Source organism: Haliaeetus albicilla, chromosome 26, assembly GCF_947461875.1.
Source record: "Haliaeetus albicilla chromosome 26, bHalAlb1.1, whole genome shotgun sequence".
Taxonomy (NCBI): domain Eukaryota; kingdom Metazoa; phylum Chordata; class Aves; order Accipitriformes; family Accipitridae; genus Haliaeetus; species Haliaeetus albicilla.
This window is the reverse complement of record NC_091508.1, coordinates 18,020,827-18,047,514: the sequence shown is the minus strand read 5'-3', so window position 1 is coordinate 18,047,514 and position 26,688 is coordinate 18,020,827. Positions and strand designations below refer to the sequence as shown.

Sequence of the window (26,688 nt, the reverse complement as noted above, 5' to 3'; positions counted from 1 at the left end):
GGTGAGCTCAACCTTCATAATAACAGGATCTTTAGTATCAACCATTTCAAATGCTGTGAGAAAGACAGCTATATTGGCTCCAACGGGACCAAATTCGGAGCAGGAGCAAGTTCATATTCTTCCCTTTGAAGAATTACACCTTCTCATAGCAGGTGAATTTGACCAATAACTTTATGAAAAAAAGCAGCAGAATAGGGTTTTTGAGAGTATTTGAGATGGTTTGTAAGCCCTCAGAAGGATGAGCTTCAAATGAGACACCCAAATGGGGTATTTGGAATTTAGCATTATCTTTTGGGGAAAACACAGGTCTCTTGATGCTCAGATGCCTCGATAAGAGTAGCGTTGTGAAATTGGGAAGAAGGTGCAAAAAACTCAATCTTTTCTTCTCATCGATTGGGAAAAGGAGTTCGCTTTACTCAGTAAACAGAGCTTTGATGGATTCCCTGGGTCCTTCCAGGAGCTGATCTGCTAAAATGACATTTTTATTACTGTTCATAAACTCCAATCTCTGGCTGCTGCCAAGAGATTAGACATAAGCTGTGGGCAAACTTGCTGGTCCAGTGGCTCAACAGGCAAGGGCAGGAGAGGTTAGAGTTTAGAGCTTGCTGCTGTCAGGGGTGGAGAGGGAGGGAAAGATGTAGGTGGTGGTTGGAGTGAGGGCTGGGGGGATACAGGAGGTTTAGCAAGCAGAGGAGCAGCAGGGGATTGAAGGGAGGCATTTTCTGAGCTGTAGAGTTTTCTTTCTAAAAGTCCCTGTATTCCCCATAGCAGAGAGGACAACCTGGGTGTAGTTAATGTTACAGGTACATGGAAGAGCAGTGGTAGTGTTCATATTAATGGATGATCGTCTTTAGAGCAATGAGCCCTGAGGGAAGGGCATTACAGGAATATAAAGATGTGAAGGGAAATTTGCACACATTTCTATTATTTTTCCCTTTTGAGAAGGTGAGCTCTGTTCTCAGTGTGATGATGAGTCAGGAAATCCATCTGGCTCTCAGATATTTATAAGGGACTAGCTAGTAACTGGTGAAAAATGCATGGACTACTGGGACTGTAATACCGGAGGAGTCTTCCTATGCCATCTCCATGCTTCTCTTTCCCTCTGTTCATCCCTGTATCTCTGTTCCCTCTCTCCCCTTATCTGCTACCATTTGATGTCAATGACTCTTCTTGTGAGATGTGCTACAAACATCACCCTTTCTGGCAGAAAGGGCATCCTTGCAAGAGGCAAACCTAATGCAACTTCATGTAGCTTTGTTTCAGTTCCTAAAGCTTCTCCACCACCTACCTTCTCCTTTTGGGATTGTACTTGTACTATACAACCTTCACAGATTTTTAACATGCCAACCTTTTCTACCAGCTGCTGACCAGAAGGTGTCCCAAAGGACAAGACCAATGTCCTTCCAGCTGGAACAGCTGAATCTTTAAGTATATATATATAAAAAAATGCAGTAGTAAACAGAATTGACTTTTTTTTTTTTTCCCCCTCAGCAATGCAGTCTTTCCTTTGTGCCTATACCACCTATCCCAGGAACCTCAAGCACATCTTCCACATCAAATCTCTCCACCTGGGTCATGTGGCCAAGAGCTTTGGTCTGAGAGATGCCCCCCAGAACCTGACTGCTCTTCCAGCTGCAGGCTCAAAGAAGAAAACCAAACCAAGACCAAAAAGGTAGGCCAACTTGATGCTCCTGAGCCAAGGAACACCACATGACAAACTATGGTGTGCTTTACTCCTCAAGGTTGTTGTGCTTGCTCCAGGAATCATAGAATCATAGAATGGTTTGGGTTGGAAGGGGCCTTCAAAGATCATCTACTCCAACCCCCCTGCCATGGGCAGGTCACATGTGATTGGTCCCGAGAGGCTAAATCATGCCATTGGCTTAGGTTGCATTGCTCTCTGAGCTGTTGTTTCATTCCCCTTTTTCTAATGGCTTTAGAGGGCCTAAAAATTACATTTATTAAACCAACTTGCTTGAACCATTTGAGTGGGAATTCGGTTTAAAAAAAACAACAAACAAAACAAAACCAAGCAGCTCACTTTGTAGTTTGACTTCTGATAAAGATGCTTTTTCTTGAAGGAAGCTGCTAAGTGTGGAGATGCACCTATAGAGACCAGCCTGGGTTTTCCTGCAGTTTTTCCATTTTCAGAGCACTTGAAAAACACCATTTTCTATGAGTCTTATGAGCAGAAACAGTCTGACTTTTATTTATTTATACTTCACACAAGAGCTACCTTGAAGGATGAGAAAAGGTACAGGCAGTGTTCCAGGGCAAAGCATGAGACTTCCCATATATTGGAGTAGTTCACATTTTTGTGCAGGTCTTGGTTGCTAGAGCTCCACCAGCAGTCCTGTTGTCATGGCCAAGCACCTCCATAGTAGAAGCTGCCAGATTTTTTCCATTCACATCCCCACTCCCAGTCACATGGTCCTACAGAGAGCTATGATCCCTGGCTCAGGATCAACTGCAGTAGCAACTCTTTGTCCTCATACCTGTCTAGGGAAATGCTCTCACAGGTACAGCTGTGCTCATAAGTACTTGCTGTTAGTGTAGGGCATGGGACAATAAAAGCATCAAGGAAATAGCAGAGAAATTAATATTTTTCACTTCTCGAATTTGAAGTTGACTGTCTTCTGCCTTATGAGCAAGGCTGTATGAGTGTTGATTTGTCTCACAAGATAGTCTCTTCCTTCCTGGCCTTGACAAATACGACTGTATCAGGAGCAAAGTATGTGTCTTACTGTCTTTAAAGGCCTTCTGTGGCCTCCTCTGGCCTTTTTTATCACCTTTTCTACACTAGACAGGCAGTCTTTTGTAGGCTTTCTCCTGCAGTTCCGCCAGTAGTTTTCTGGCTGTCAGATTTGCCATAGGACAAATTGTGTCCGTCCTCTCAGAATGGTCAGCTGCAGCTTGGACTACTTATTCTCCCTAAGAAGACATTAGCTTAGTACCTGAAGGAAAGGGGAGGACTGCAGTGTATTTTTTTAGTTATTAATTATACGATCGACTGTAGTTATAGAAGTACAAGCCCAAATCAAAAGGCAGATCTGTTGGTAGAAATGATCATTCTACAGACTTGTGCCTCTGCTTGCCTGCTCTGCTGTGTGGACAGGACTGTTCCTGGGTACTCCTTTCCTGTGTAAGGAATTTGATGCTCCCTGATGCTTCTGGAGGAGCAGAGCCCTGAGTCATCTTTTCTGCTTGAAATGGAGCCGAAGGTGCTCAGTACGTCTGATCCTAGCTACTTTGAGTTGGTTCCACAGGATAAATAATCCTCCCTTTTGAGATTACAATGTTAAGGGCTCGCTGTCTTCCCTAGCACAATGGCAGGATACGAACCTCTGGCTTGCCAGTAAAATCACTGCCATAGTCCAAAGGAGGAAAATCTTTTTTATTTTATCAGTATCAGTTGTGACTCTTTCCGTGTAGTTGTTGCTGTAAACTCCATTAGCAAACGTTAGCCATGCAATTAAAGCACTAATCCCCATAATTGTTCCTGGGCTGGTGACATCTCTTGCACATGTACATATCTTGGGGAAAAAAAAAAATGCAAGGGGAAGGGATTTTAAAATAAAAAGTTGGAGACAGCATTGTCCTGCTTTGAGAAGCCACCAGGGACAGGCCACTGATCTGCCTCCTGCTTCAGCTGACCCTCACCAGCAGATGGGCAACAGGATGGGAATGCCCCTGTGAGCAGGGGATTTAACGGAGCTTTATTTCAGGAAGAATAGCCTGATTAGCCGATAAAGAGCATGTAAGATGGTATGGGGTGGGCTTTGATGTCTTGCTGGCCCAGCAGGGTGTCAAGCTATGACTGACAGTAGCGTGTCATAGGATTACTTGGCCTGCAACAATGCCTCTCTCTGTTCCTATGATGTTGCTACTCTGTTAGAGCTACTTTTTCCCTTGTTACGAACCTCTTTTAGACAGCGTTCCTCCTCCCCAAGTCTTCATCCTATTATAGTACAGACAAGCTCAAGATACAGTAGGTAGTTTATGCACAGGACACGTGGGGTTGGGGGATGTGGAGGTGTTAGAACAAATGGTCTGAGAGTGATTTGAAAGCTCATTTGCACGTGGAACATATAATTGCAGCTCAAGGAAAGTGGGCAGACTTTGCACAGGTTTGTCACGGCTCAAGCTCCAGATTTCAAATCCAGGAGCATCTGGAAAGTTAAGACCCTGCAGAAGTAGCCAAAGTTGTGACGTGCAACAATTGTTCTTGCCTGTGAAACTTGTTTCTAATCAACTTTCTCTGTGTGTGCTTAAGAAAAAACAAAAAAAAAAAAAAATCACCAGAGAGAGAAGATATATTAGTATTTATATGATGGTTTAGAGAGAGTGAATATAGATTCAAATTCAGTCTCCACTAGTATAAATTCAAGGTAGTGCTGTTAACTTACAGAGAATTGCTTTTGATTTCACACTGACAAAGCAGAAAGCAGAATTTACCCTGCCATTTAGAAGACAAATGGTTTTTAATTGTAAAATGCAAGGCTTGAAATTATAACAGCCTAGTCACAGAGCAATCTTTTTAATTATATTTCTCACGTGGTGCCATGAGTGTTGGTTGTCGTATTACACATTGTCTCCAAACATCCGATACTTGTTTTTAATCAGTCTGCTCACTAAAGCCTCATCTCTCAGCACCTGCCCAGAGAATAAAGAACAGGCACTCCAGGTTGAAAGTGAGGTAACGGCAATCATTAAATGTTTCCTTAAGAGGACAAAGAAAACTTTTCATTTCTTTTTAAGTCTCCTTTTGTGCTTAGCGCCTCCTTAGAGAGCCGGCTTGGGGAGGTTGAGACAGGAGGACAGAGCAGCCAGGTGTGTGATAGTTCAGTGCTGAAATGTGGAAGCAGCCCTCTCTTGAATGCACATGTAAAACTTCCATGTATTTTTTTAAACCTCTTTGTGCAAACCAACTGTCCCCTTAGCTGTAGTGGTTCTTGCAAAACCTGATTCGAAGGTGGAAAAATAATTGCTTGTGTGTTTGGGGTTTTGGGGGTTTTGGGGGGTTTTTTTTGAAAGTTGAAATGCTCTATTTAAGTAAGAGATGAGCACATGAACCGGATACTGTATATTAAGTTACGGTACACCAGCTTAGTAAGTGTCTGGGCTCATGCTTTTACTGAAGGGTAGATGCAAGGAAGCTGATCCCGCTTCCATTGAGGGATTAACTGTCTTTCGTTCACTGCAGAGAAGCAGCATGCACAGGAAGTAGCTGACATGCCAGATAGACATGTCTTTTGACTCTTTCACAATGCAGATGCTAAAGACCTATTGCCATTCCACCAAGCATCCCTGTGCTGCTCAGTCTTTTGCATTTTGGATGGGGGGGGTGGTGGTTCTGGGATTCTGTGGTGGATGATGGTGTGTTTTCTCCTTTTGAACTCTGGAAGACTTGTGTATGTCCCCAAAGGGTTTCGCTGCAATGAGGAGTTGCAACTTAATTTGCCTTGTTTGTGAATTCAAGCCATTAAAAAGAAAGAGGTAAATCTTTACGTTTGATGGATTCTGTGGAACTCATTGCTACAGGATGTCTCTGATGCCAGAAATGCTCAGAGAGATTGAATTTACCTATGAGTATCACATACATTCATGGTTGCTACAGCATGTGCAAAAAGTGAGTATAAAAATTGAGGTGAAAATCCGCTCATGCTTCAGAGTTTAAGTCCAACCCTTAACTAAAATGGGGTCAAGAATAGGTGTCCAGGGTGCTTCTGTTTGAGGGGATTGATTTACATCATTATTACACTGCCGTTGCTCTGAATATGGATATCATGATGCCCTTAAGGTTTTGGCTGCAAAATTATTGTGCTAATTCATTCTTCAGCATTTAGTGGTCAGATAGAATTAGACTCCTGGTGGGCAATATACCTTGCAACCCTGTGTGTCCTGGTTTGTATGGCTAGGGCAACAGTCTCCTTTGGGTGAAAACTAGTAGCCTTTCACCTTCTCTCCTGCCTCGTATCCTTGATTCCACTTCTGAATGTCTTGGCATTGACAATTTTGGAAAGACTAATGCTTCTATTGACAGGGCTTGCGAATCAAGGCTGCAGCTGGGTCTCCCTGCACAGCAATTTTCTAATCATTAGAAGCAGTTTGCCTGCCAGTTTTTGCATGCCATTTAGAGCTTTCCTAATATCACTTAATTAGTCAAAATGCAAGTTTGGAATTCTGCCCACCGGGAATTTCACTTGATTTGGGCAGTCTGCTCTAGAAAGCCAGATTGGAGCTCAGGTAAGAGCATGTATTCATGGACTGGAGTGCGAACAGATCCAAAAATTAGAGTAAGAGACATGGCTGCTGTGAAAGCAAACATCACCATCACTCCTCATTAAGGCAGTTCAGGGACATAGATGAGTCCTGCTTACCACATCATAATGTTATAAAAAAGTCCTGTTATGAAATTAAAGTTTTATAATTGTAAAATTCATCTGATTGTTATCTGCATGCAGCAATGCCCTTTATTACTGTCATGTTCCACCACGGCTGCAGCACAGAGCCTTTTCTCCATCTTTGAGCGAGCTAATAGGGCTTGCACGTGGAGCTGGAAAACCTCTGTAATGTTTGGTACACACCAAAAAATGATCAGCTCTAATTGAAATATATTCTGCCCTTCAGGCTGGGAAAGAGCCTGACAGAAGCAAGAATCCTGGGAAGTTCCCAGCATTCCAGTGGTGCTTTCATCCTTTCTCCATAGGGTGAAGACCAAGGGATGGTAGCGAAAGTGAAACTGGGGCGTTTTGTCTCTTTCTGTGTAGATGAAATACAGTTGACTTCAGTATGGTAAGGTGGGCTTTGCTGTTTGGCATGTCTCAGCATGAAGACTGCACTGCTCTGACTGTTCTGGAACAGAGCTTGGTGCTCAGTCTGACTGGGTAATAATTTTCCTTGATCTTCTCCAGCTAGCATTCACATCAGCTGATAACAGAGTACCTAGGCCATCTGTTGAATTGTCGAGAGCAGTGTAGGATTGCTGATGAATTTCTTGCCCCCACTCCACAAAAAACAATAACAGAAAACCAAACCCAAACAGGGTTGCGCTGGCTGCAGATGGTTCATCCAACACTGTAAGTAGAAAAAACAGGTGTTGCAGCAGCCTTGGCCCAGAGGTAACCCAGCTCTGTTGCTGGCACAATTTCAAAGAGCTGTTGGAGGTGCTGTCAGGCAGATTGATAGTGCGATCCATGTTGAAATGTTTTCTGATAAATGAAACAGCCTACTCCTGTCTCCTCCAAAGACACACCATGAGATCTGGAACTGTGCGTCAGAACTTTATACTCCTTCTTCCTCAGCTGGAGCAATTTGGGAGCCTTTGGTTGCTGCAGATGCTGCGAGTTGGTTAAAGGTCACTACACTTGCTGCACTGCATTGCACCAGCATTTCACACAGCTCAAGACAAAGGAACAGACAGCAATGCCAACCAAGTTGAAGGAGACATCCCTAAGAACAAGCTCACTGACCATTTAGGTAAAAAGACTAGCAGAGGCATCTTCTGGGCCATCAAATGATATACAAGAAACCATGCATGTATATGTACCACTGCTCTGGCACATAGGAGTTTTTGTCTTGGAGATCAGCTTGGGATTCAGTTCTCTAATGAAGCAGATGTGTCAATGAAATATACTTATTAGAATTTTGAAATGAAAATGAAAAACGGTATCAGATACTCATTCTTTTTCTTACAGTTGTCACTTGGTCCTTTCACACCTGAATGTTTGAGAGTCTCCACAACCAGGATCATGGTTTGCATATAGTAACAAATTCAATCTGATTAAATCAGCTGGTGAAACTTGATCATTCTTATAATCTTACCAGTAATGCTTGGGAGATGAATGGGATGTTATATAGAAACAGAACAGTTTGCATATGCTTTTCTTCCTCTTCTGTTTGTGCCTTGGAGCTGTCCACAGGATCTCAGCTATGTTGAACATCCTCAAAGCTTAGTTCAGTATACTTGTCTTGGGTTTTTTTGCCATAGTATAGTCTGTTATTCTACCATCTTGTTGCTAGTGATTGTGGAATTCAGCAGATGGTGTCTTCAGCATTTGCAAAGCCATCAATGGCCCAAGCTGTGTGGAAGTCGCAAACTGTGTTGAAGGTGTGTTGCATGCAAGCTAGGTGGGACTTCTGTGGTGAGTTAGTATCGTGTTGCAGATCCTCTGGAAACAACAGGGAGGATTTCAGGCTAGTCAACTATGCTGCATTCACTTGTTTGGGTTTGGTTTTTTTTTTTCATGATGTGAAAAAAGATTTGCCTTGAATCTTTTCTGATACTCTTGAGCGAAGCAAAGAGTTGAGAGTCAAGGGGCCAGAAAAGCAGACTGGTCCAAGTCATTCAGATATCCTTTGAGGTGGAGGGTTGAGCAGCACCAGCACCGCTGCAGACCCCTGCAGCTCCTGAGTGGGATGGGGAAGGGGAGCAGCATGCTGGGAGTGGCTCTGCAGATGGAGGCAAAAGGAAACTGAAGCAGAGGAAAGAAGGATTTTATTCTCTTTCCTTCACTGGACACTTTTTCTTTCTTGTTTCTTCCTCTTCTGTCTCTTCATCATTCAGTGATGTATTTAGCAAGATTCACAAGTTTCTCATGTTTAAAGAGTGAATAAAATCATTCTGGTTTTCTGGAAGAGGATGGATTTTTTTGTCTTTAAAAGTTTGTCTCTGGCCTGGTCTTTCCTGGCCTTTCAGGATATAACAAAGTCAGCTGGGGACAGTTCCTCTGTTTCCTTCCGGTCTCTCTGCTGAGGCTCTTGGTACCAGCTTTTGTGAGGTTGCAACTTAATTACAGGTGTGCACAGGCAGCTGTAAACCTGGGTCTTTTATTCCTTCCTCTGTCTCCATGAGGAGGAGGGGAGCTTTCTCAGACCATGCCAAGCAATTACTAGGCTCTCTGCCTTCTCTTCCTCACTGTGCAAAGCACCTTTCTCTCCCTTTGATAATGAAGTGATTAGATAGATCTTGGGGTGATACGGTTTTTGCCCTATACCTGGAACATAAAGCCCAAAGCAGTGGTTGGGTCTAGGGTTAAGCCTTACAAATGAAGGGATGATGTGTTCCCCAGTTGAAGTTAGAAGGTGATCCTAACTCATCTCTGCTGGCTCTTCTGACTACTTATCAATTCCCATCTGTCTTTTATGCGAGTCCTGATACCCCATATCTAGCGTAAAAGAGTAGTAGTCCAGTGGTGCTTCTGCCTGGCATCCAATATGTCACAGCACTCAACACCCAGTATGCTGGACAGTAACACAGAGAAGTCAAATAGCTTGTGTTCAGGGACAAGTTCTTCCTAACTCGTGTGTTGGGGCTGTTTCATTTTCTGAGTTACGACTTCTCTATTCCTGTCTCATTTTCCCCCAGCCAGTAAAAGTGGCTATTCTCTCATCCGTTTGAACATTCCTTTCTCCTTTAAGCCCTGCTGAAACCTTGGTACTGTAGCACATTGGGATGGGTCAGTCATTAGTGAATCTTTTTTCCCCTGCAAGTTCCCCTTAGCTGCACTGTTTTGTAGTTCCCCACCTAAAGACTGACTGTTGTGTTTGGAGAGAAGGATTTAAAGGGCTGGGGATTTCTGTGCCCATTATCAACATGGTGTGTTCTCATTAGGGCTCAATATAGCGTGATATCTAGACATGAGATCACAGAAAGAGATGCTGACAATCCATGTGTTTATCCAGTGATGGGAACATGGGTTCTGTCTATGTTGCAAATACATCTTACATTTACAGCCTTTCTGTGAAGCTTTTTCCCGCAGTATCCAGTACCACCACACAGCTCTCTTAAATTAACATCACACCAGCCTTTGGCAACAGGGAAGATGCAGTCCTCCTGGGTTATGAGGTGAGAGAATGGACATGAAGGCCAAAGAGATTAAACACTTTGACCAAGGATGCTCGGAGGGTATCAAGGTCTTGCTCTGTTCTCCTGGGCTTTGTCTCATAACCACAGGGTGCCTTTCCTCACCGATGTTACCTTGACTGCTCTGGCAGAGCCCCAGAGACTTTCACCAGTTGAGCAGAGAGGGCAATTTACAGGTTTACAACAGGAATCAGAATCTGGCCAGGGATCCTGACCTGGTGCACTTTCCCTGGTGTGCTGTCACTGCAGACTGTTGCTGTTGCCTGTGGCTCTTCCATCTCGTGGTTAAACAGGGCCTTGACAGCTGCTTTTCTTCTCTCGGTGATCAGCACAAGTTCTACAGCACAGCTCCATTGATTTTTGTGGCCCTGGTTAGAGGGAGAAACCTCCCTTTTCCCTGCATCCTTGCTTTTCTGTGTACAGCTGATCACCACAGCAGGGGGTATTGATTTACTAATTGGGCAATGATTTCACCTGATTGATAATAAAGTGTTGGACAACCTCCCTGCTGAGCTGAAACTCAGCCCGGCAGCTACTGGTAGATTACTTGTCCTTTTGCAGCAGATAGTTCCCTGTTGTTAAGTAAACTGATCTGTTGCTTGGTAACCCTCGAATTACTGTAGTAAATGCTTGGAGACACAATGAAAGTGTCAAATAGAAACTTTATCAAGTGATGGAGGGGCCTGAGCAGAGGATGCAGCTGCACTACGAAGTTTTTGCAGCAGAGCTGGGCTGGTTAAGGGCACACCTTGGCCTGGTGCTGTGTGTGCACCCACGAGCATCCCTCCGTGCTGCTGTGGCTCATGCATTCGGGAAGGCAGTTTGACAAGGCACCTCTGCTGTGAAGGTACCGCAGGTGTGGCTTTACCAACAGCACCTTTGCTTCATTAGCTGTATGGTCACTTTCAAGTTGATTCTGTCTTTTTGCCTTGGTTTCTGTGGGTTCAAACCGGGTGGTGGCTGTGCGTCTTACTTCTCCGGTATGTCCAGTCTCTAGCCCTTCTGCCAACGCAGAGCTTGAATGTTTTATCACACCATCCTTCTTATCATTCTGATCCATCCTTCCAAACCCACTCCAGCCATGAAACCTACACAGGGGTGGAAAAGGGGGCAAGCAAATATGCCAGAGAGCCAAGAGTGCTTCCCTTGCCACCTTTGTGAGTTTGGCCTGATGAGTGGATTGATCTGTTGCTGCAGCCAAAAATGATTCCTTCTCCTGTGATCCCCAACAAGGTTCTGGACACCTGAAGGAACTGTGAGAGGCAGTGCTATAAGGCATCAACCTTTAGGACTGCTGAGGTCCATGTGTTGTCATAAATGCACACTGGCATGGATGCGGGGCTTCTGTTCAATTCCCTTGTATTTAGAGGGACAGATTTCCATCCACTTCTCTGGAACTTTTTGAGATCTGTTACTGGTCCTTACTATAAAGAGGAGAGTGGGATGTGCAGACACCAATAGCTGTGGATACCCCATTGTGCCCAGGACCAAGGGAACATGGCAGGGAATGATGGGTCTTGCACCAAAGAGATTGCAGTTGAAATAAGCGTGGGTGATAGCAGCAATGAGGATGAGATTTGCCCAAGGTTATAGAGCAGGACAGTGGCAGAACTTGTGGTGGCAAAATGCTGAGTGGGTTTTTATATTTATAGCTGGCAGTTCAGGGCTACAGGGAGATCCACGCTGGAGTTTAGTGGCTGGGCAGAATGCAGCTACCTTTGCAAAAGCCAGTCTCTGGAGAGGGAGGCTGTAAGGTGCATGTGATTCTGCAGGACACTGCAAGAAAAGAGTCTGTTGGGTTTAGGCTCCTGACATTTTTTTTTTTCTTGTTTGTTTGGGTTTTTTGTGTTTCCAAGCTTTGGATTTAAGCTCTGTTTATAAAATGTTTCCATTGTTCAATGTCTTAAGGCTGTTAGGGTTTTTTTTATTATTATTATAATTTTCAAACTGCTGTGTCACCTAATTCATCAGCCTTCAGCACACAACCTTCCCTCCTTCTCCCCGCCACCCCTGCAAGAGCATTTGTACAGAACAAAGGCTTGCTTTTAAAGACGGCATGATATTTTGCCACCTTTGTGAAAACCTGTCACAACAATATCTAATTTTGCATGAGACAGAATTTCAAATCAAGCTTCAAGAAAAGGAAGCTGTTCTTCTGCTAATGCGCAAATGTCACTTTCCATGGCTGTAAAATCAGTAACCCACCTAGCAGCATTTCAGAGAGAAGGAAATCTAATTCCTCTTTTCTTCCCTCTGCCCAGGTCTGACCTTCTCAAGAAGACCCACGGCAAACATCGCCTTGCTGAGATCTTGCGATCTGAATATTCCAGTGGGATGGACACTGGTGTATCCAAGGTCAAGAAGAAGCAAAAACAGAGAAAACCTGGCAACCAGCAGATTCCAACATAAGCCGGGACCTTCCAGTCATTGGCTGTAAAACCTGCTTGAGTGCCTCAGCTGGGGGTCGGGGTGACCTGCCAAATCAACTGAGGAGTGTTTCAATTTATCAGGCAAATATGGGAGGGATCTTGGGGATCTTGGCCTCCTCCTCTTCATTCCATAGGTCCAAATGGAATCGAATCCAGGCGTGTCCTGTTGCACAGCTGCAATTAAATGTGGCTTCCTGAAGATGCACCGCGTTTCTAAGGTGGTTTTTGCAAGAAAAATAAAAAGGTTAAATATGGTTTTCAGAGAACTGTGATGTCTATATAACATGAAAGTGAGACAAGTGTACTCAGACAGGAGCTGCTTCCCTGTTTAAAAGACCTGTACAAACACTCCACAATCTGTTGGCATGCTTATTTTTAACGAGATAAACAGTGGTGGCAGAGGAGGTATTCCAGGAGGATGTTTAAGAGGACAGGGGAGGCTGCCCTTTCCCCTGTCATTATACAGGGGGGACACTTCTGCTCCTGTCTCAGGTAACATAGCCACGGTGCTGCCACCTTCTCTCCTGTCCTTTGTGCGCTGGGGCAAGGTCTATATCTCTGGACACTGACTGTTAGTCAGGTATTGCCACCTGGAAGGAATCTCCCCAATTTCAGTGCAAGTGGCAAGATTGTGGAGAGCTTTTCAGTGTAATGACATGTGGTCCCTTTGGGGCAGAGCTCATGGGCACAAAACTTCATGTCAAAACTCCTGAGTTTGGGAACAAACGTTGTCACTGTGGGAGGGAGCCAGCGTGGAATCCAGCAGTCTCCAAACTTCTCTTTGCCTGCAGCGTGTTGTCATACCTAATTATATAACGCAGAGTATGTATGAAATGTCTCGCCTCTCTGAACATTAAAGCCTTTTGCAGGCTCTTGCTAACACTTGCCAGTAGTAACCCTGGCTTTCGGGGTTCTCTGCTTTGGCTAGGCCTATTTTGAGTACATCCCAAGCTAATGCATTTCACTTCTTGCTTTTCCCATTTGCTTTTTTTCTTGTTCTTGCTTATCATCAGAGAATGGGGACTACTGAGAAAAGGGATACAGTATGGCCCCAAATGTGCCGAGGTGGGCACTTGTTCACCATTGCCCAGCATGTGAAATGGAACCCGAGCTCTAGTGAAGTCCGTGACAAAACTCCCCTTTGAGTTGGTGAGGCAGGGGGGGCTGTGGGGGGGAGACCAGGTGCTCCCCAAGGCCTGCAGGAGACTTACAAACTCCCCCAAGACCTACAGGTGAGCACCCACCTCCCTCTCCCTGTCTTCCTTGCTGTGCTTCTTCCAGCACCTCCTGTAACGCAAGTGCTAAGCAGTATACTTTTGAAAACAGTGCAAAACCCTGCCAAAACACAACTTTCTGCTGCCTGCGTGTGTCTTCCTCGAGGAAAGAGATGAGGAAGAGCAGCCCACCGGTGACCCAAGCCAGGCATGTTTAACACAGGACCAGAAAGTGCTCAAATCCAGTAGCAATTTCAGGTGCTGGAAGCGAAAAAATACTGAAAAAGGAGTATAACCAAAAGAAAATGATACCCACTTTGTGAATACAGAATTGAGGGCACCTACTTCGGGCTATAGTGAGTCATACTAAGGACTGTAGGAGGGAAGCAATCGGCCCAAAAGTATTTAATTTCTGAAGTGAAATGTAACTTTTGAGAACCAACGGGGTTTTTTTCCTTCTAGGCGATTACCAAACACGCTGATTTTACTGCAATACCTTTTTGAACACTTCAGAAAGATATTTAAAAGGCTCCAATATAGAATTAGCGATGTTTTTGCAAAGAGAATGAAGTTACTAGCATTTACTAGATTAAAATAAAATAACAACAAAGCCCACCTGATTTTGCTATGAGTACTGTTTGGAAGAGCAATCAGGTTTAAGGCAAACGTCAACTTAAACGGAAAAGAAACCCCTGAGGATGAAAATGACTCAGAGAGTGATGCAGAGAGTGTAAATTTGGGAAGAACTGATCTTGTGCATGAGGGGAAAATAATATGACCTTCTCCTGGCTGACTGTCACGTATGAGTTAATAGGGACTGTTGGCAAATTCATAATAGTAGGAAAAAAGGCCAACAGCACGTCGGTGAGAGACGTCAGGAAATCTCATTGCCGTCAGTATTAACTGGGCATGTAGTGTTACAAATGGTTATGATAAATAATGTGATTTTAAAACAAAATAGAATGCCTTTTTTCTTTCAGCTTCACCATCTTTTAGCAGGTAGTGCTGGATTACTTGTGTGAGTAGGGAAAGGAAGAGGAGGAGGTTGTTAAAGTGTTAAAGGCACACACACCTGAAGCTAAGCCAAGTTTGCTCTTAATAATCTTGAAGGCCGATGTGCAAAATGTGTTTGAATAGTAGCAGGGTCAGCAGAAACCGAATTCTGCCCTTATTTGCACTTCGGCAGCTCTAGATGGGCTCTGAGCTGGCTTTATCCTCCTGCATCACTCAATTTGGGAAGCACCTGGTAGGCGTGGAGTTAATTTGTACCCAACTCGAAGCACCTCTTCATCAAGGCAGGGCAGGGTGTGGTACTGGCTGTGGAGCTCCATCAGCTGCAGCAGGAACGGGGTGTTGTGGGTGCTGAGGCTCCCGGGTCCTCTGAGCGCCCAAATGCTGGAGAAGCTGCTGGGGGTCACGGGGGGTTCCCTTGGCACAGCCCTGGCATGGAGCAGGAGGATGTTGCCCTGAACTGCTCCTGAATTTGTCCCCTCTTGCTCTGAGGTACGTGGTGTGGGTTGCAGGGGTCTTGGTTGGGTGGGAGCTGCCGATGCAGCTCGTCGGGGTGGGGAGATCGGCTCTTGGCAGTGTTTGGCAAAACCGCAGTTTTGTTTGACCGCACCGGTGTTGGCTTTGGTCAGGTTTGCTTTCTTGTCTGAACTGTGGCGAATGGTAGGGGCCTCGCTGTGCCTCAGCTTGAAGTTTCTGCGTTTGGTCTGGAAATAATGGCACTATGGAGCTTTTATATAAAGCTGCCTGCGAGTCAGACATGGACTCCATTTGGGTTTGCCTTTCTTGATGCTGCCCTGCTCCCTGCTCTCGTGGGTAGAGTCCTGCCTCTCCCAGAAGATGCTCTTGCGCCTTTTCTCAGCTCTGTTCTGGCTCCGTGTCTTTTGCCAGTAATAGGAGTCCACATTCTCCTCTCCTCTGCAGCTAGAACAGCTTGAGTTTACACTTCCAGGCTTTGGGATAGGAAAAAGCAAGGAGGTCACCTTGGGACAAGGGTCACGGTTGAACGCCTGCTTTCAGCGTCTAGTCAAACACAAGACACCTTAGCACTGGTACCCCACCACTGAGAAGCACCCATAAATAAGCAGGATATAAAGCAACAGAATTTCCCTGTTTACAACAACTTATTTTCTCCATAAGCCTGGGGAGAAGGCAGGACAAGCACCGATTGTTCTGGGCTTTCCATTCTGGCGTAATTTTGTTTGGTGTTCAGATGAAACCATAAAATATCTCGGCTAGAAACAAGTCTGCTGATTTAGTTGGATTTGTGTGTGTTGGCATGTTCAGCGGAGCAGCTTTCGTTCTTTGTCTGTTCCCAGGGTGGTGGTTCTGGTTAAAGCTATGTTGGGAGGGGAGGAAGGTGGCCCTCAAGCTGGGTAAAAGCCCAGAAGGGGCTTGAGAGCCAGGATTGTGTTTGGTCCTGGCAAACCCACCGCACTAACTGGTTTGTGTCTTGGATCCAGAGCCTGGAGCTGACAAAAACCAACCACCAGCAGCCTGTCTGTTGGAGTCTCTGTACCCCAGGAGAAATCAGTGGAGCAGAACCAGTGCAATGCTCCAAAGGTTTCCTTAATGGGACTTGGTGCTCCTTCTCAACTGTGCCATTTTACTGCAGCATCTCATTTCAACCCAGCGCAGCCTGTCCCACCCCTGAGGACATGCCAGGATTACCCCTGCCTGGCACCAGCCTCTAGAAATGAGTAGTTTCAGGTGCTGCTGTAGGTGCAGGAGCAGTGCTGGTGGGTTCTGCTGTTGGACGGCTGGGTCCCCTCTCACTCCCTGCACACAAGCTGGAGGTGAGGCTGGTCCTTCAGCAGCTTTTGAGGCCGCTGAGATCCTCCCGCACAAGACACTGTTCACGTGGCAAGCACAGTGCTCTCTGACAAGAGTCTACAGTGTGTGGTGTCTTCCCTAAACTGATTTATTTTGAAGCTTGCCTTGCTTGACTCTGCTACGAGATCTCCCTGGAGGAGACGGCTCCAGCCCTCGCTTCCCCTCTGCTCTCTTTCCTTCCCAGCCGGACCTGGTATGGCCATTCCCCCTTCCCAGAGCGGAGGTTTCCATGGGACCCTGCCATGGTCTCTCCTACCATCCTTGTAACACAAACTGGACCCTGTTGCTCCGTTAGGACACTGGCTCAGACCAGCTGTTACAGGGGAGTTCCCAGCTTCTTCCAGATGTGAAATGGCAAATTTAAATATTGCAATTAGAACCGTACACGGTTACAACGAAGGCTTGTACTTCATTAATGTAAGAGGAGGAATCTGCTACGGCTACAAGGACAATTAAATATTAGAGAATGTCTTTGATTCACATTCCTGCTGTGTAAATGGGAGGAAGGTTGCTGTATGCTCCTTGCCTTTGCACTCGCAAAATGAAAAGCACACCCACTGCAAGTTGTCCTTTGATAGATTTTTAATATGATTTTAAAGAGTTTTGTTTGGCCTCATTCTTATTCAATGAGATTAATTTAAAGCACTTATCCCCCGGGTTTAAGTCAATCCATGTAGGATTTGGGACGGGGGGTTGTTGCGCGGGGAGGGGGGTTGTTTGCCGGCCTCTCTGAAAGACTCCTTTCCCACTTCATTAACCCCGAGCTGGGAGCGACACCCCCCCCCTTCCTCCTCCTCCTCCTCCTCGCCCCAGCCGAGGCCCGGGGATTTACCAAACTCCCCCATTCACATGCAAAGGAACAGAGCCCGCTCCACAAAAGCCGGGGGGGGGGTGTCTCCCCTCCAGGCGTGGCTGTGCATTTGGCCGAGCCGACAATAACCCTCCCCGCGGGGCCGGCGGGGCTCGGGGGTGCCGGGCCAGAGCTCCCGGGACCCAGCCCCGGGGGGGGGGGCGGCGGAGAAGGGGGGATGATGCTGTAAGGGTCGGGGTTGACCGGGGCGGGGGGGAAGCGGCTCGGCAGACAGCCGGGTCCGCCGGCTGCGGAGGGAGGACCGGGGGTGGGAAGCGGAGGGAGGACCGGAGGGAGGACGGGGGGGGAGCGGAGCGGAGGACCGGGGGGAGCAGCGGAGGGAGGACCGGGGGGAGCAGCGGAGGACCGGGCGGGCTGAGCCCGCAGCCCATCTGTCGGCTCCCCGAGCCGGCGAGCCGCTGCCCGGCTGTCCCGGGGACCAGCTGCCGGGCTCGCTGGCCTCGGCCAGATGAGCGACACTTTTTAAAGGGTGGAAACAATCCATTTTCCAAAGCGGTCATTTAAAGCACTTAGGCAATTATACACTTAAGATTAGCGTTAATAATTCACCAGCGCGGCGGCTATCACCGCATCCCCGTCCCGTCTCCCGTGTGTGTCCGTGTCCCCCCCCCAGCCCCTTTCCTCTCCCCGCAGCCCCCAGCCCCGCATACCGGTACTGGGGCCGAGCCCCGGGGGTGGGAACCCACCCCCGGGGGGGGGGTCCCTGCCATGGGGGGGTGGGAAAACTCCTCTTTGCTTTTCCCTTTCCCTCGGCGGCGGCTGATCCGCCAGAGCAAACAAGCAGGAGGGGGAAAAAAAGGGCCGGCGGAGGCGAGACCCGTTTGTTTGTAAAGAAGTTTTATTTCCACATTTAAAAAAGGGGGACGGGGACGGGGGGGAGCGGGAGCGGCCACGGCGTCCCGAGCCCCCCCCCCCGCACCCCCCGCCCCGGCCGGGCCGGCCCCGGGATACAGACTGACAAGAATCACTTACACAAATACGCCCTCAGGGTTCACAAATAAATAATTCATATACATTTTGCGCACCGTATTTACATTTCGCCGCTTTTTTTTGCTTTTTTTTTGCTTTTTTCTCTCTCTCTTTTTTTTTTTTTTTTTTTTTTTTTTAGCTACGGACGTCCCCAAGTCTCGCTGCGGCGGGCGGCGACCGGTGGCCCGGACCCCCCCGCCCCAACCCTCCCCCTGCTCTTCCCGGCTGCGGGACCGGTGGCCCGGGGTCGGGAAGCCGGGGAGGGGGCTCCCCGGAGCCGTCCGTTGCAGGGGTGGCTCGGCTCCCCCCCCCCGGCAGTTCCTGGGGAGGGGGCAGAGAGACAAACACCCCCCCGGAGCAGCCAAGCCCTGCTCGTACTCCCGGTGCCGTCCCAGACCGGGGCGGGGGGGGGGGCACAAGGGGATAAGGCAGCGAGTGCCCCGCGGGGGCGGGGGGCAGCTCTGCCGGCTCCCCGTTCTGCCAAACCTGCCCTCGCTTCTTGCATTCTTTATATATATTTTAAAAAAAAGGTGGAGGGGGGAGGTCTCATTTATATATATATATTTATATATATTTGGGGATGGGCGGGAGTCTTGCTTGCTCGTGGCCCCAGAGGTGGGGTGGCCCCCTCCAACGCCCCCCCACCCACCCCCCGGCCCGGTGGGTGCCCGGACGGGTCGGGGTTCACCGGGGCTGCGCAGCCCGGGGCAGGACACCGGGGAGGGGAGGCAGGGGCGGGGGGGGTTCGCTGCCGCCCTGCAGTCCGTGGATGAGGATGCGGGGCACCAAGGGTCTCTGGAGGGCGGGGGGGGGAGCGCTGGGTCCGCGGTACAGGTAGAGAGCGGCGCTGGGGTCCAGGTTGGAAACCAAACTCTGCGGGTAGAAGTAGGGCGAGGGGAACATCCTCTGGAGGGCTGAGTAGTTGCCAGCCTCGGCCAGCAGCTCCAGGCCCACCGCCGTCTGCCTTTTCCACTTGGTCCTGGGGGGGGAACAAGTGGAGAGAGGGAGGAGGGCGTCAGGGTGGGAGGGATGCTCCGAAAGCCGCTCCCGGGCTCTTTTTACCCTTTGCACACTCCCATTCCCCGGGCTTTTCCTTCCCTTGCACATCCCCCTTCCCCGCGCTCTTCTTGCGCATCCCTTCTCCCCGCCGCTGGCTCCCGGGACCGGTGTCCCCCGTACGGCTGGGAAGGGATGGGGTGGGGTGGGGTGGGGGGGACCAGTCCCGTGTAGGGGGACGTAGATCCCATTAAAGGGCGAGTGGGGGGCTTATCTCCGTGAGCGCCCACGGAGCATCCCCGGAGGTACCGGAGCCACAGCCCGGTTGGAATCCGTTAGCGGGTTATAAATCCCCGCGACATAAATCGCGACCAACGTTTCAGTCCCTTCCTGGGGTCTAAATTCCAGACTGCGAACTGCGTGTGACATCTCCTGTGTGACACGGGGATGGATCCTTTACCCGGCCGCCCTGCCGCCGAGCAGGGATGCTGCTGCTGCCGCCGCCGCGATGCTCCGGCCCGAGGCCGCGGCGGCCCCGCTCCACCTCCGGGACCCCCGGGACCCCCGGGACCCCCTCCCCGGGCCGGGAGGCTGCGGGAGTCCCACGGGGGGACACGCGTGGGGCAGCGTCCCGGGGCATTTGTTTGCGGCGTATATATATATGGGGGGGCTATATGTATATATGTATATTTTGATATCTAGGCATATCTACGTGCATATAGGTATAGGTATGTGTGCATATATGTGTGTGTGTGCCATATCTCATGGAGAAGCCCCGGCCCCGGGATATCGCCCACGTCGGGGCCGCCAGTGGGCCGGGGAGGGCGGCTGGGGAAGGGGCTGGGGGGGCCGGCTCGGCTCCGGCGTGTCCTTGCGGGAGGGAATTTTGGGGAGGGGAGGGAATGTGAGCGCACAGCCCCCGCAACCCCTAAACTCCCCCAACCCCCCCGACGTGTTGATAAATCGCGGCTGTTTGCAGATGGCGAAGCGGGGCTGGAAAGGAGGGGGAGGGAGGGTTAAAACTTGGGGTGAGCGAGGGGACGGGGTGGGGGCTGCAGCCGGGGGTCCCTCGTTTCGAGGCGGTGGCAATGGTCGGGGCTGGGGAAGCGCCGACGGGGATGTCCGGATAAATCCATTGAAGCCATCACACGTCTCCAGCCCTTTTACAGATTTGTCGCTGAAGCGCTAAACCTATTTCCACCAGTAAATTATTCATCATAATAATAATTGTGTAATTACTGTAAGGGGTGTTAATTATTGATGCCCAAAGCAGTAATGGGTATCTATTATTAATGGGCCGATGTGTTATGCTGTTGTATTTAGCTGGAAGCCCGGTCCTGCCTCCCCGCCTTACCGGGGCTGGGGGAACGGATCGCACCCCCCGCCCCAAACCCGCCCTGCCTCGGCATCACTTTTCTCCCCCTTACTTTGGGGTGAAAGGCCCACCCAGGGTGGGGAGGGGGGGTACCGCACCTCTCCCGATGCCAGGAGGGACGGGATGGTTGTAGGGAGCAAAAGCCCTGCCCGGTTTGGGGGTGCGGGGCCGGGGAGAGGAGCAGGATGGGACCCCGGCGCTGTGGGCAGGAGGGAACGGTGCATTTTTTTTACCTTCTGTTCTGGTACCACGTTTTCACCTGCGTGTCGGTGAGGTTGAGGGAAGCGGCCAGCTCCATCCTGTCCTGCACGCTCAGGTATTTTTGCCTCTCGAAGCTGCGCTCCAGCTGGGCCAGCTGATGGTCGGTGAAGGCGGTGCGGGCTTTGCGCGGCTTTTTCAGCCGTACCGGGGGGCTGTCCCGGGAGCTGGAGATCTCTCGGTCCCCTTCTTCTTTCACTGGGCCGGGAGGGAGGAAAAGAGGCCAGGTCAGGGCAGGAAGGGAAGGGAAATACCCTCAAAAGTGGCGGGGAGGAGGGGGGTAACCCACTTCAGCCGTAAGCCGGGCTCAGGTACCGAGCCAGGCTCAGGGTGCATTTGCTTTGCAACCCCCGAAATTTTAACCCCGGCTGCCCACGGGGGGTTCATGGGGTTCCCGAGCCGGGCCCGGCCTTTCCCCGTCCCTAGGGCCTGGGAGTGGGGCTGGAGCGCCGGGCAGTGCTGCGGGGACCCCCCCGGCCCCGCCGCGTTCCTGCCCAGACGCCCCCCTACCCCCGGCATCTCCCTCACCCCTCATTTCTCACGGGGCAGGACCCTGCTCTGGGTGTATTTCTCCCCAGCCCAACACCTTTCTCGATGCTTGGATATGTATTTTTTTTCTTTCCTTTCTCTCTCTCTCTCTCTTTTTTTTTTTGTTTTTTGAAAATCAAACCAAAAAACAACCCCAAATGAAAATTGTCAACCCACATTTTTTTGGAGGAGAAAGTCGCCGGGGTGATGCTGCTTCTCCCCCTCCGCGGAGAAACCTCCGTCCTCCCGGGGATGCTGCCGGGGCACGGAACAAATCTCCCTTCTCCAGGGCGCACAACGAAATCCTGGGGAAGGGGCTCCGCCAGCCCGTGCCCGGGCTGTTATTTATCTTAAAAAATACCGAATGAGACGGGCTGGCGGCCGTTCCTTAGCCCGGTCGGTACATACGCACCGGCAGAGCGACGCGGGAATTTGCGCCGTGAAACATTAGTAGGTGACGGGAAAATTTCCGAACAGGAAAAAAAAACAAAAAAAAAGAAAGTGGGGTGGGGGGAAAATAATCCCTGTTTGTGCTCGCCTTCCCCACGCTCCTGGAGGAGATTATGTGGCAAAAAGGCTCAGTTTATACAAATCGGCGGCGTTTGGTGTTTTTTGTTTTTTTTTTTTTTTTTTTTTACGGGGGTTTATGTTAAATTTGCTGGTGGCGGGGGTTAGCAGGGACAGGGCTGTAGCAGAACGCGAGTTGATTTCTCTCTGTAGGAAGACAATAATCCGGTTAATTGAGCCACCGGGGAGCGAAACCCTTCAACCAGAAATCCCGGCTCTGGCCGAGCAGGCAGAGCCCGAGCCGGGGACGAGCCTTAAAACACGGAGACCCCGCTCCAGTTCCTGGGGAAAGCGGCAGCCCCCGCACCGCCCGGGAAGGGGCCGGATCCGGACCGGGCAGGGCCGGCAGGGGAGAGGGGGGGGTCCCGGCCGCGGTCCCTCCCGGGAAAGGCCCGAAAGTTTGTGCGGAGTTTTTGTTTTTGTTTTTGTTTTTTTTTCTTTTCTGCGGAGGAAAGCCGGCTCCGGCCTCCCGCACCCCGGGGAAGGCAAATCCCCCCCCTCCTCGGCCCCCCAGGCTCCTAAAAAAGGATTCCCGGCTCCTAAAAAGTTCCTGCTCGCCAAAGGGCTGCGCTCGTTGGCAGCAGCGGTTTCCCCGGCCGGCTCCGGCTCTCTCCCCCGGCTATTCCTAGCTTAAGGAAAAAAAAAAAAAAAAAAAAAAAATTACGGGTTTTTCAGCATTTTGGCATGGGCCAAATCGTGCCGCCGCTGCTGCGGTTTAGGCCCCGGCTCCGCAGCCCCTTTGCGGGGTAAATCAGGGGCGTTTTGCCCCACGAAAAGCTATTTCCAAAGCAGCAAAAAAAGGATCGAGTTAGAAGCGGAGACTTTCACCCTCTACCCCATTGAAGCGGTGTTTTTACCCTCATCTACGCGGTGGTTTTACTGTCAATTAAGCGGTGTTTTCCTCCCCATTTAAGCTGTGTTTTTCCCCCATTTAAGCGGTGGTTTCCCCCCGATTTAAACTGTGGCTTTTCCCCCCCAATTTAACTGGTGTTTTCCCCCCAATTTAAGCTGTGTTTTTTTCCCCTGATTTAAACTGTGTTTTTTTTTCCCCCGTTTAAGCTGTGTTTTTCCCCCATTTCAGCGGTGTTTCCCTCCCCATTTAAGGGCTATTTTCCCCCCATCCCCCCCCCCCCCATTTAAGCGCTGTTTTTACCGTGGCTGTGGCTGCCCCATCTCAGGGGCAGGCGAGGAGCCGAGTGTGGCTGGGGTAACGCCCCCCCCCCCAAAAAAACCCACCCCCCCCCGGCTGGCTTAGGGGGATGCAGAGACCCCGCATTTCTTCTCCTCCTCCCTCCCTTCTTTCGCGTCTCGGCGATTTGGGGGAAGGGGAGAAAAGCTGAAGGAATTCGGGAGGGGGCTGGGGGGGGGGGGGGGGGATGTAGGAGGCGAAAACAAAACGCCAAGGTGGCAATCCTGCCTGTTTTCGATCCCGGCCCTGTAAAACAGCGGGGCCGATGCCCCGGTCCCTTCCAGTCACTTCCAGCCCCGGCACCGACCCGGGGCTTCGTCCTTCGTTCAGAGCAAAAATACCCCCCCTTCCCCCCCGCCCCCCCCCAAGCCCGGGGGCTCCCGCCGCGTTTGGAGGTTTGGGTAAATATTTTTTCCTCCATAAACCGGATTTGAGCGGGGCGGCTCCGGGCGGACCGAGGGTGCATTTGCAGCCGGGACGGGGTACGGCCCGTCCCCCTCCTTTTCCTACCAGCCACCCCCCCCCAAATCCAGCGGGCCCATCAGGAGCCATCACCTCCCCTCCCCCCCCCCCGTACCCTCGCCTTCCCCTCGCAAACACCCGGCAAACAATTTTCCCGAGTGAAAGTTTTTCCAGGGCTGATGGGGGCGGGATGGGCGAAAACACCCGGGATAAACTGCTCGGGGCGGGGGGCGAGGACCGACCCCAACACCCCCCCCTTCCTGTGCTCTTCCCGTGCCTCCCCCGCCCCGGCTGCCGCAGGGGGAGGCCGGGAAGGGGCTGCGAGGGGCCCGGGAGGCCGAAGCCCCCGGCCCGGGGCGAGCAGCCGCCGAATCCAGCTCCGCTCCCCGCCGGCACCGAGGATCCGACCCCGGGTTCCCTGTCCGTCGTGCTCGTTTTTAAACCATTTCCAAAATAATAATAGAAAGAATACAAATCGAATCCAACCCCGCCGACTTTCTTGTTCGTTTCTCACCGGAGCAGGGGAAATACTCGGCAAAATCCGTGATTATTTTATTATTGTTTTCTTTATTTTGTTTGATTGTTTGTTTTTTTGTTTGTTTGGTTTTTTTTTTTGTTTTTTGTTTTTTTTTTTCTCCCAGGCAGAAATCCTCCCCCTGTTCTCCTCTCCCCGTTACCTCGCCGGTAGGAACGAAACAGCCGGATCTTCCCCGCGGAAAACAGCCCGGCGCATCCCCCGGGCGCGTTTGGCGAAGCACCGATCGCCCCAACCCCTTCCAGCGGGCCGAGCTCCACCAAGCCCCGAACCCCCAAGTTTTCCCAAGTTGGTGCCGACCCCGCCGTCATTTTGGGGCGACCGGTGCCGTGACACCCTCCCACACACACTCTCCATCACCGGGGCGCGCCGGAGCCGGCTCCGCAACCAGCTCCCGGTGCACCGAGAGGCTTCGGGGCCGCCGGAGGCTTTGGGTCCAGGCCGCCGTGCAAAGCCCAACGGGGTGAACCGCTCTTACCTTTGTACTCCGAGTCCGAGGAGGAGCTGCTGGTGTTTTTTTCCATTTTCTCCCTAAAGTCCTCGCCGGGCTTGGTGGGGATCCTGCCCGCCGGCTCCTGCCCGCCGTGAGGTCCATTGGTGCTGGAGTAAGGAGCGCAGGCGGCCAGGGGCTTGCAGTCGGCCAGGATGTCTCTGATGAGGAAGGAGGAGGTGACGGTCCGGGACTGGGAGGGAGCCGAAACCTGCCCCGGCTGGAGATGCGCATCCAGGCCCGGCCGCGGCACCGCCGCCTCCAGGCACTCGCGGCCCGGTGAGCGGGGCGAGGGGCACCCGCTGCTGCCCTCCGAGCGGGGGCTCAGCTCCAGCGGGGACCGGCCGTCGCCCACCAGCGGGTCCCCCTTGGGTACGGCCGGACTGCCGGCTCGGTGGGAGAGGATGGAGTCGATCCCAAACCCGGTGGAGCCCTCCATGGCCCCCGCGAAGTGCCGGCGCTCACACGGGCATTGGCGGGGAGGGCGCGGCGGAAGCGGTTTGATAATGATAATTAACAATAACAGGAGGTAAAAAAAAAAGGCAAAAGAAAAAAAAAAAAGGAAAAAAACAGGTAAAAAGAAAAAAAAAAAAGAGCAAAGTTCAGCCTGGGATCCGGGCAACAATTGCTGCAAGGCTCTCCGAGGCGCCGTGCGTTAGATCCAGGGCTGCTCCGTCTTCAGCATCGCGCCCAGCTGCACTCACAGACAGACAGACAGAAGAGGGGGGGAGAGGGAGGCAGAGTCAAACTTTGGCCGCCAAGGAGGTGGAGGTGGGGGTGTGTGTGGGTGGGGGGGGACGGACCCCAACCTCACCCGGGGTCCCGACCCCTTACCCGGCCACCCCACCCTTGCCCAGAGCTGCGGTTGGGGGGCAGCCCGGGCGGCTCCCAGCCGGAGGTGGGGAGGCAGCGATCGATAGTGAAGGCTTCGCAGCGCCTTAACCACTTAATGATCCAGAAATCAATGGGGAAGGGCGAGGGGAGGGCGGAGGGGGTGGCCAGCCGTCGGGCCGCCGCGGCGCCCCCCCCCTCCCTCCCCTTCCCCGCCAGCACCTCGGACAGCGCCGGGGGGGAAAGAACCGGAGTCACTCCGGAGCCGAGGCGCGTCTTCAGCACCTCGGACAGCGCCCCGGGGAGCCGGAGTCACTCCGGAGCCGGCGGCTCCTTCAGCACCTCGGACAGCGGCGGGAGCGCCGCGCCCTCCGCGGGGGGGGGAGAGGTGCTGGGGGGGGGAGAAAGAGGGCATAAATGGGGAGAAAAAAGGAACTTGTGCCACTCCGGTTCGGGGACCCCAGCACACTCCCCCCCCCTCCCCTCCCCCCCCGTGTGTGTGAACGCGCCCATTGGCCGCGAGGCGTTTTGGGGGATGTCACTCCCCGGCGGCGACACCTTGCAGCTTGATTAACGGGAATTAATTGCCGCCCGGATCCCCGCGCTTTCCGGGCGGTTTCCGCCCTCTTTTGCTGTCATTATGCTGCTGATGGGGCTCGTAATGGGGTGATTAGCCGCGGGAAGGGGGGGGGGCTGGGGGGGGGGAATGTCGAGGGCTTGCTGCTTTCTGCTCGCCTCCCCCCGCAATTAGCCGATCTGCCGGTCCCTCCCAAGCAGGGAAAGTTTTGCTGGGCGTTAAAATTAAAAAAAAAAAACCAAAAAAAGAAAGAAAAAAAAAAGAGAGGGAGAAAAAGGAAAAGCAAAGCACCAAAACCTTCTCCAAAGCCCAGCGCAGAGGCGGCTGCTCTGAGCCCGAGGTGAGCCTCGGAGCTGGGAATTTCGTTGAATCCCCTCGAAATCGGTTGTGAACGAGCAGAGAAGTCCTTTAGCACAAGCAGACGCGGGGCCACCGGGCATCGCCTCCCACCCGGCGCGGCGGAGCCGGGGCCGCTCTTGCCGCTCTCCCAGCGCCCAGCGGCGGTACCTACTGGTGCAACTGGGAAGGGACCGCGCTCAGGGCGAATTTTTCCTGCCGTCAATCCCTTTTTAAATAAAAGCCCGATGGTCCCAGCCCGGGCTGCCCGCCCTGCCCGTTTTTCCCGGAGACACCAAGTTTCCTCCCTCCCGCCCCGTCGGGGGGGGCGTTTTGCTGCTGTTGCTCTCCCGGG

General features: G+C 51.3%; 2 protein-coding genes across 5 annotated transcripts in view; one reads left to right on the top strand and one right to left on the bottom strand.

Annotated features, from left to right (window-relative positions):
• DDX31 (DEAD-box helicase 31) overlaps positions 1-12,548 on the top strand; it is a 51,213-nt gene extending 38,665 nt beyond the window's left edge. For 3 of the 4 annotated variants that reach the window (XM_069770806.1, XM_069770805.1, XM_069770804.1), the window contains 2 exons: positions 1,492-1,672; positions 12,127-12,548. In XM_069770806.1, the coding sequence (XP_069626907.1) occupies positions 1,492-1,672; positions 12,127-12,274 (329 nt within the window). In that variant the 3' untranslated portion in view covers positions 12,275-12,548. The remainder of the gene's footprint in view (positions 1-1,491; positions 1,673-12,126) is intronic. The other variant, XM_069770807.1, reaches the window with a different exon arrangement.
• A 6,325-nt stretch (positions 12,549-18,873) lies between these two features.
• Positions 18,874-25,360, bottom strand: BARHL1 (BarH like homeobox 1). The gene is made up of 3 exons (XM_069772145.1): positions 24,578-25,360; positions 20,794-21,016; positions 18,874-19,168 (listed from the first exon to the last, which is right to left on the bottom strand). Exons 1-3 carry the CDS (start codon positions 25,026-25,028, stop codon positions 18,874-18,876), a joined length of 969 nt encoding a protein of 322 aa, XP_069628246.1. The 5' UTR covers positions 25,029-25,360.
• Positions 25,361-26,688: the final 1,328 nt, after the last annotated feature.

What these genes read in the sequence shown, in the direction of transcription:
- BARHL1 (XM_069772145.1), bottom strand. Translation starts at nt 25,028, where the DNA reads ATGGAGGGCTCCACCGGGTTTGGGATCGACTCCATCCTCTCCCACCGA. An exon ending in CTCGGACTCGGAGTACAAAG is followed by an intron (nt 21,017 to 24,577) that starts GTAAGAGCGGTT and finishes CTCCCGGCCCAG; the next exon opens with TGAAAGAAGAAGGGGACCGA. An exon ending in ACGTGGTACCAGAACAGAAG is followed by an intron (nt 19,169 to 20,793) that starts GTAAAAAAAATG and finishes TTCCCCCCCCAG; the next exon opens with GACCAAGTGGAAAAGGCAGA.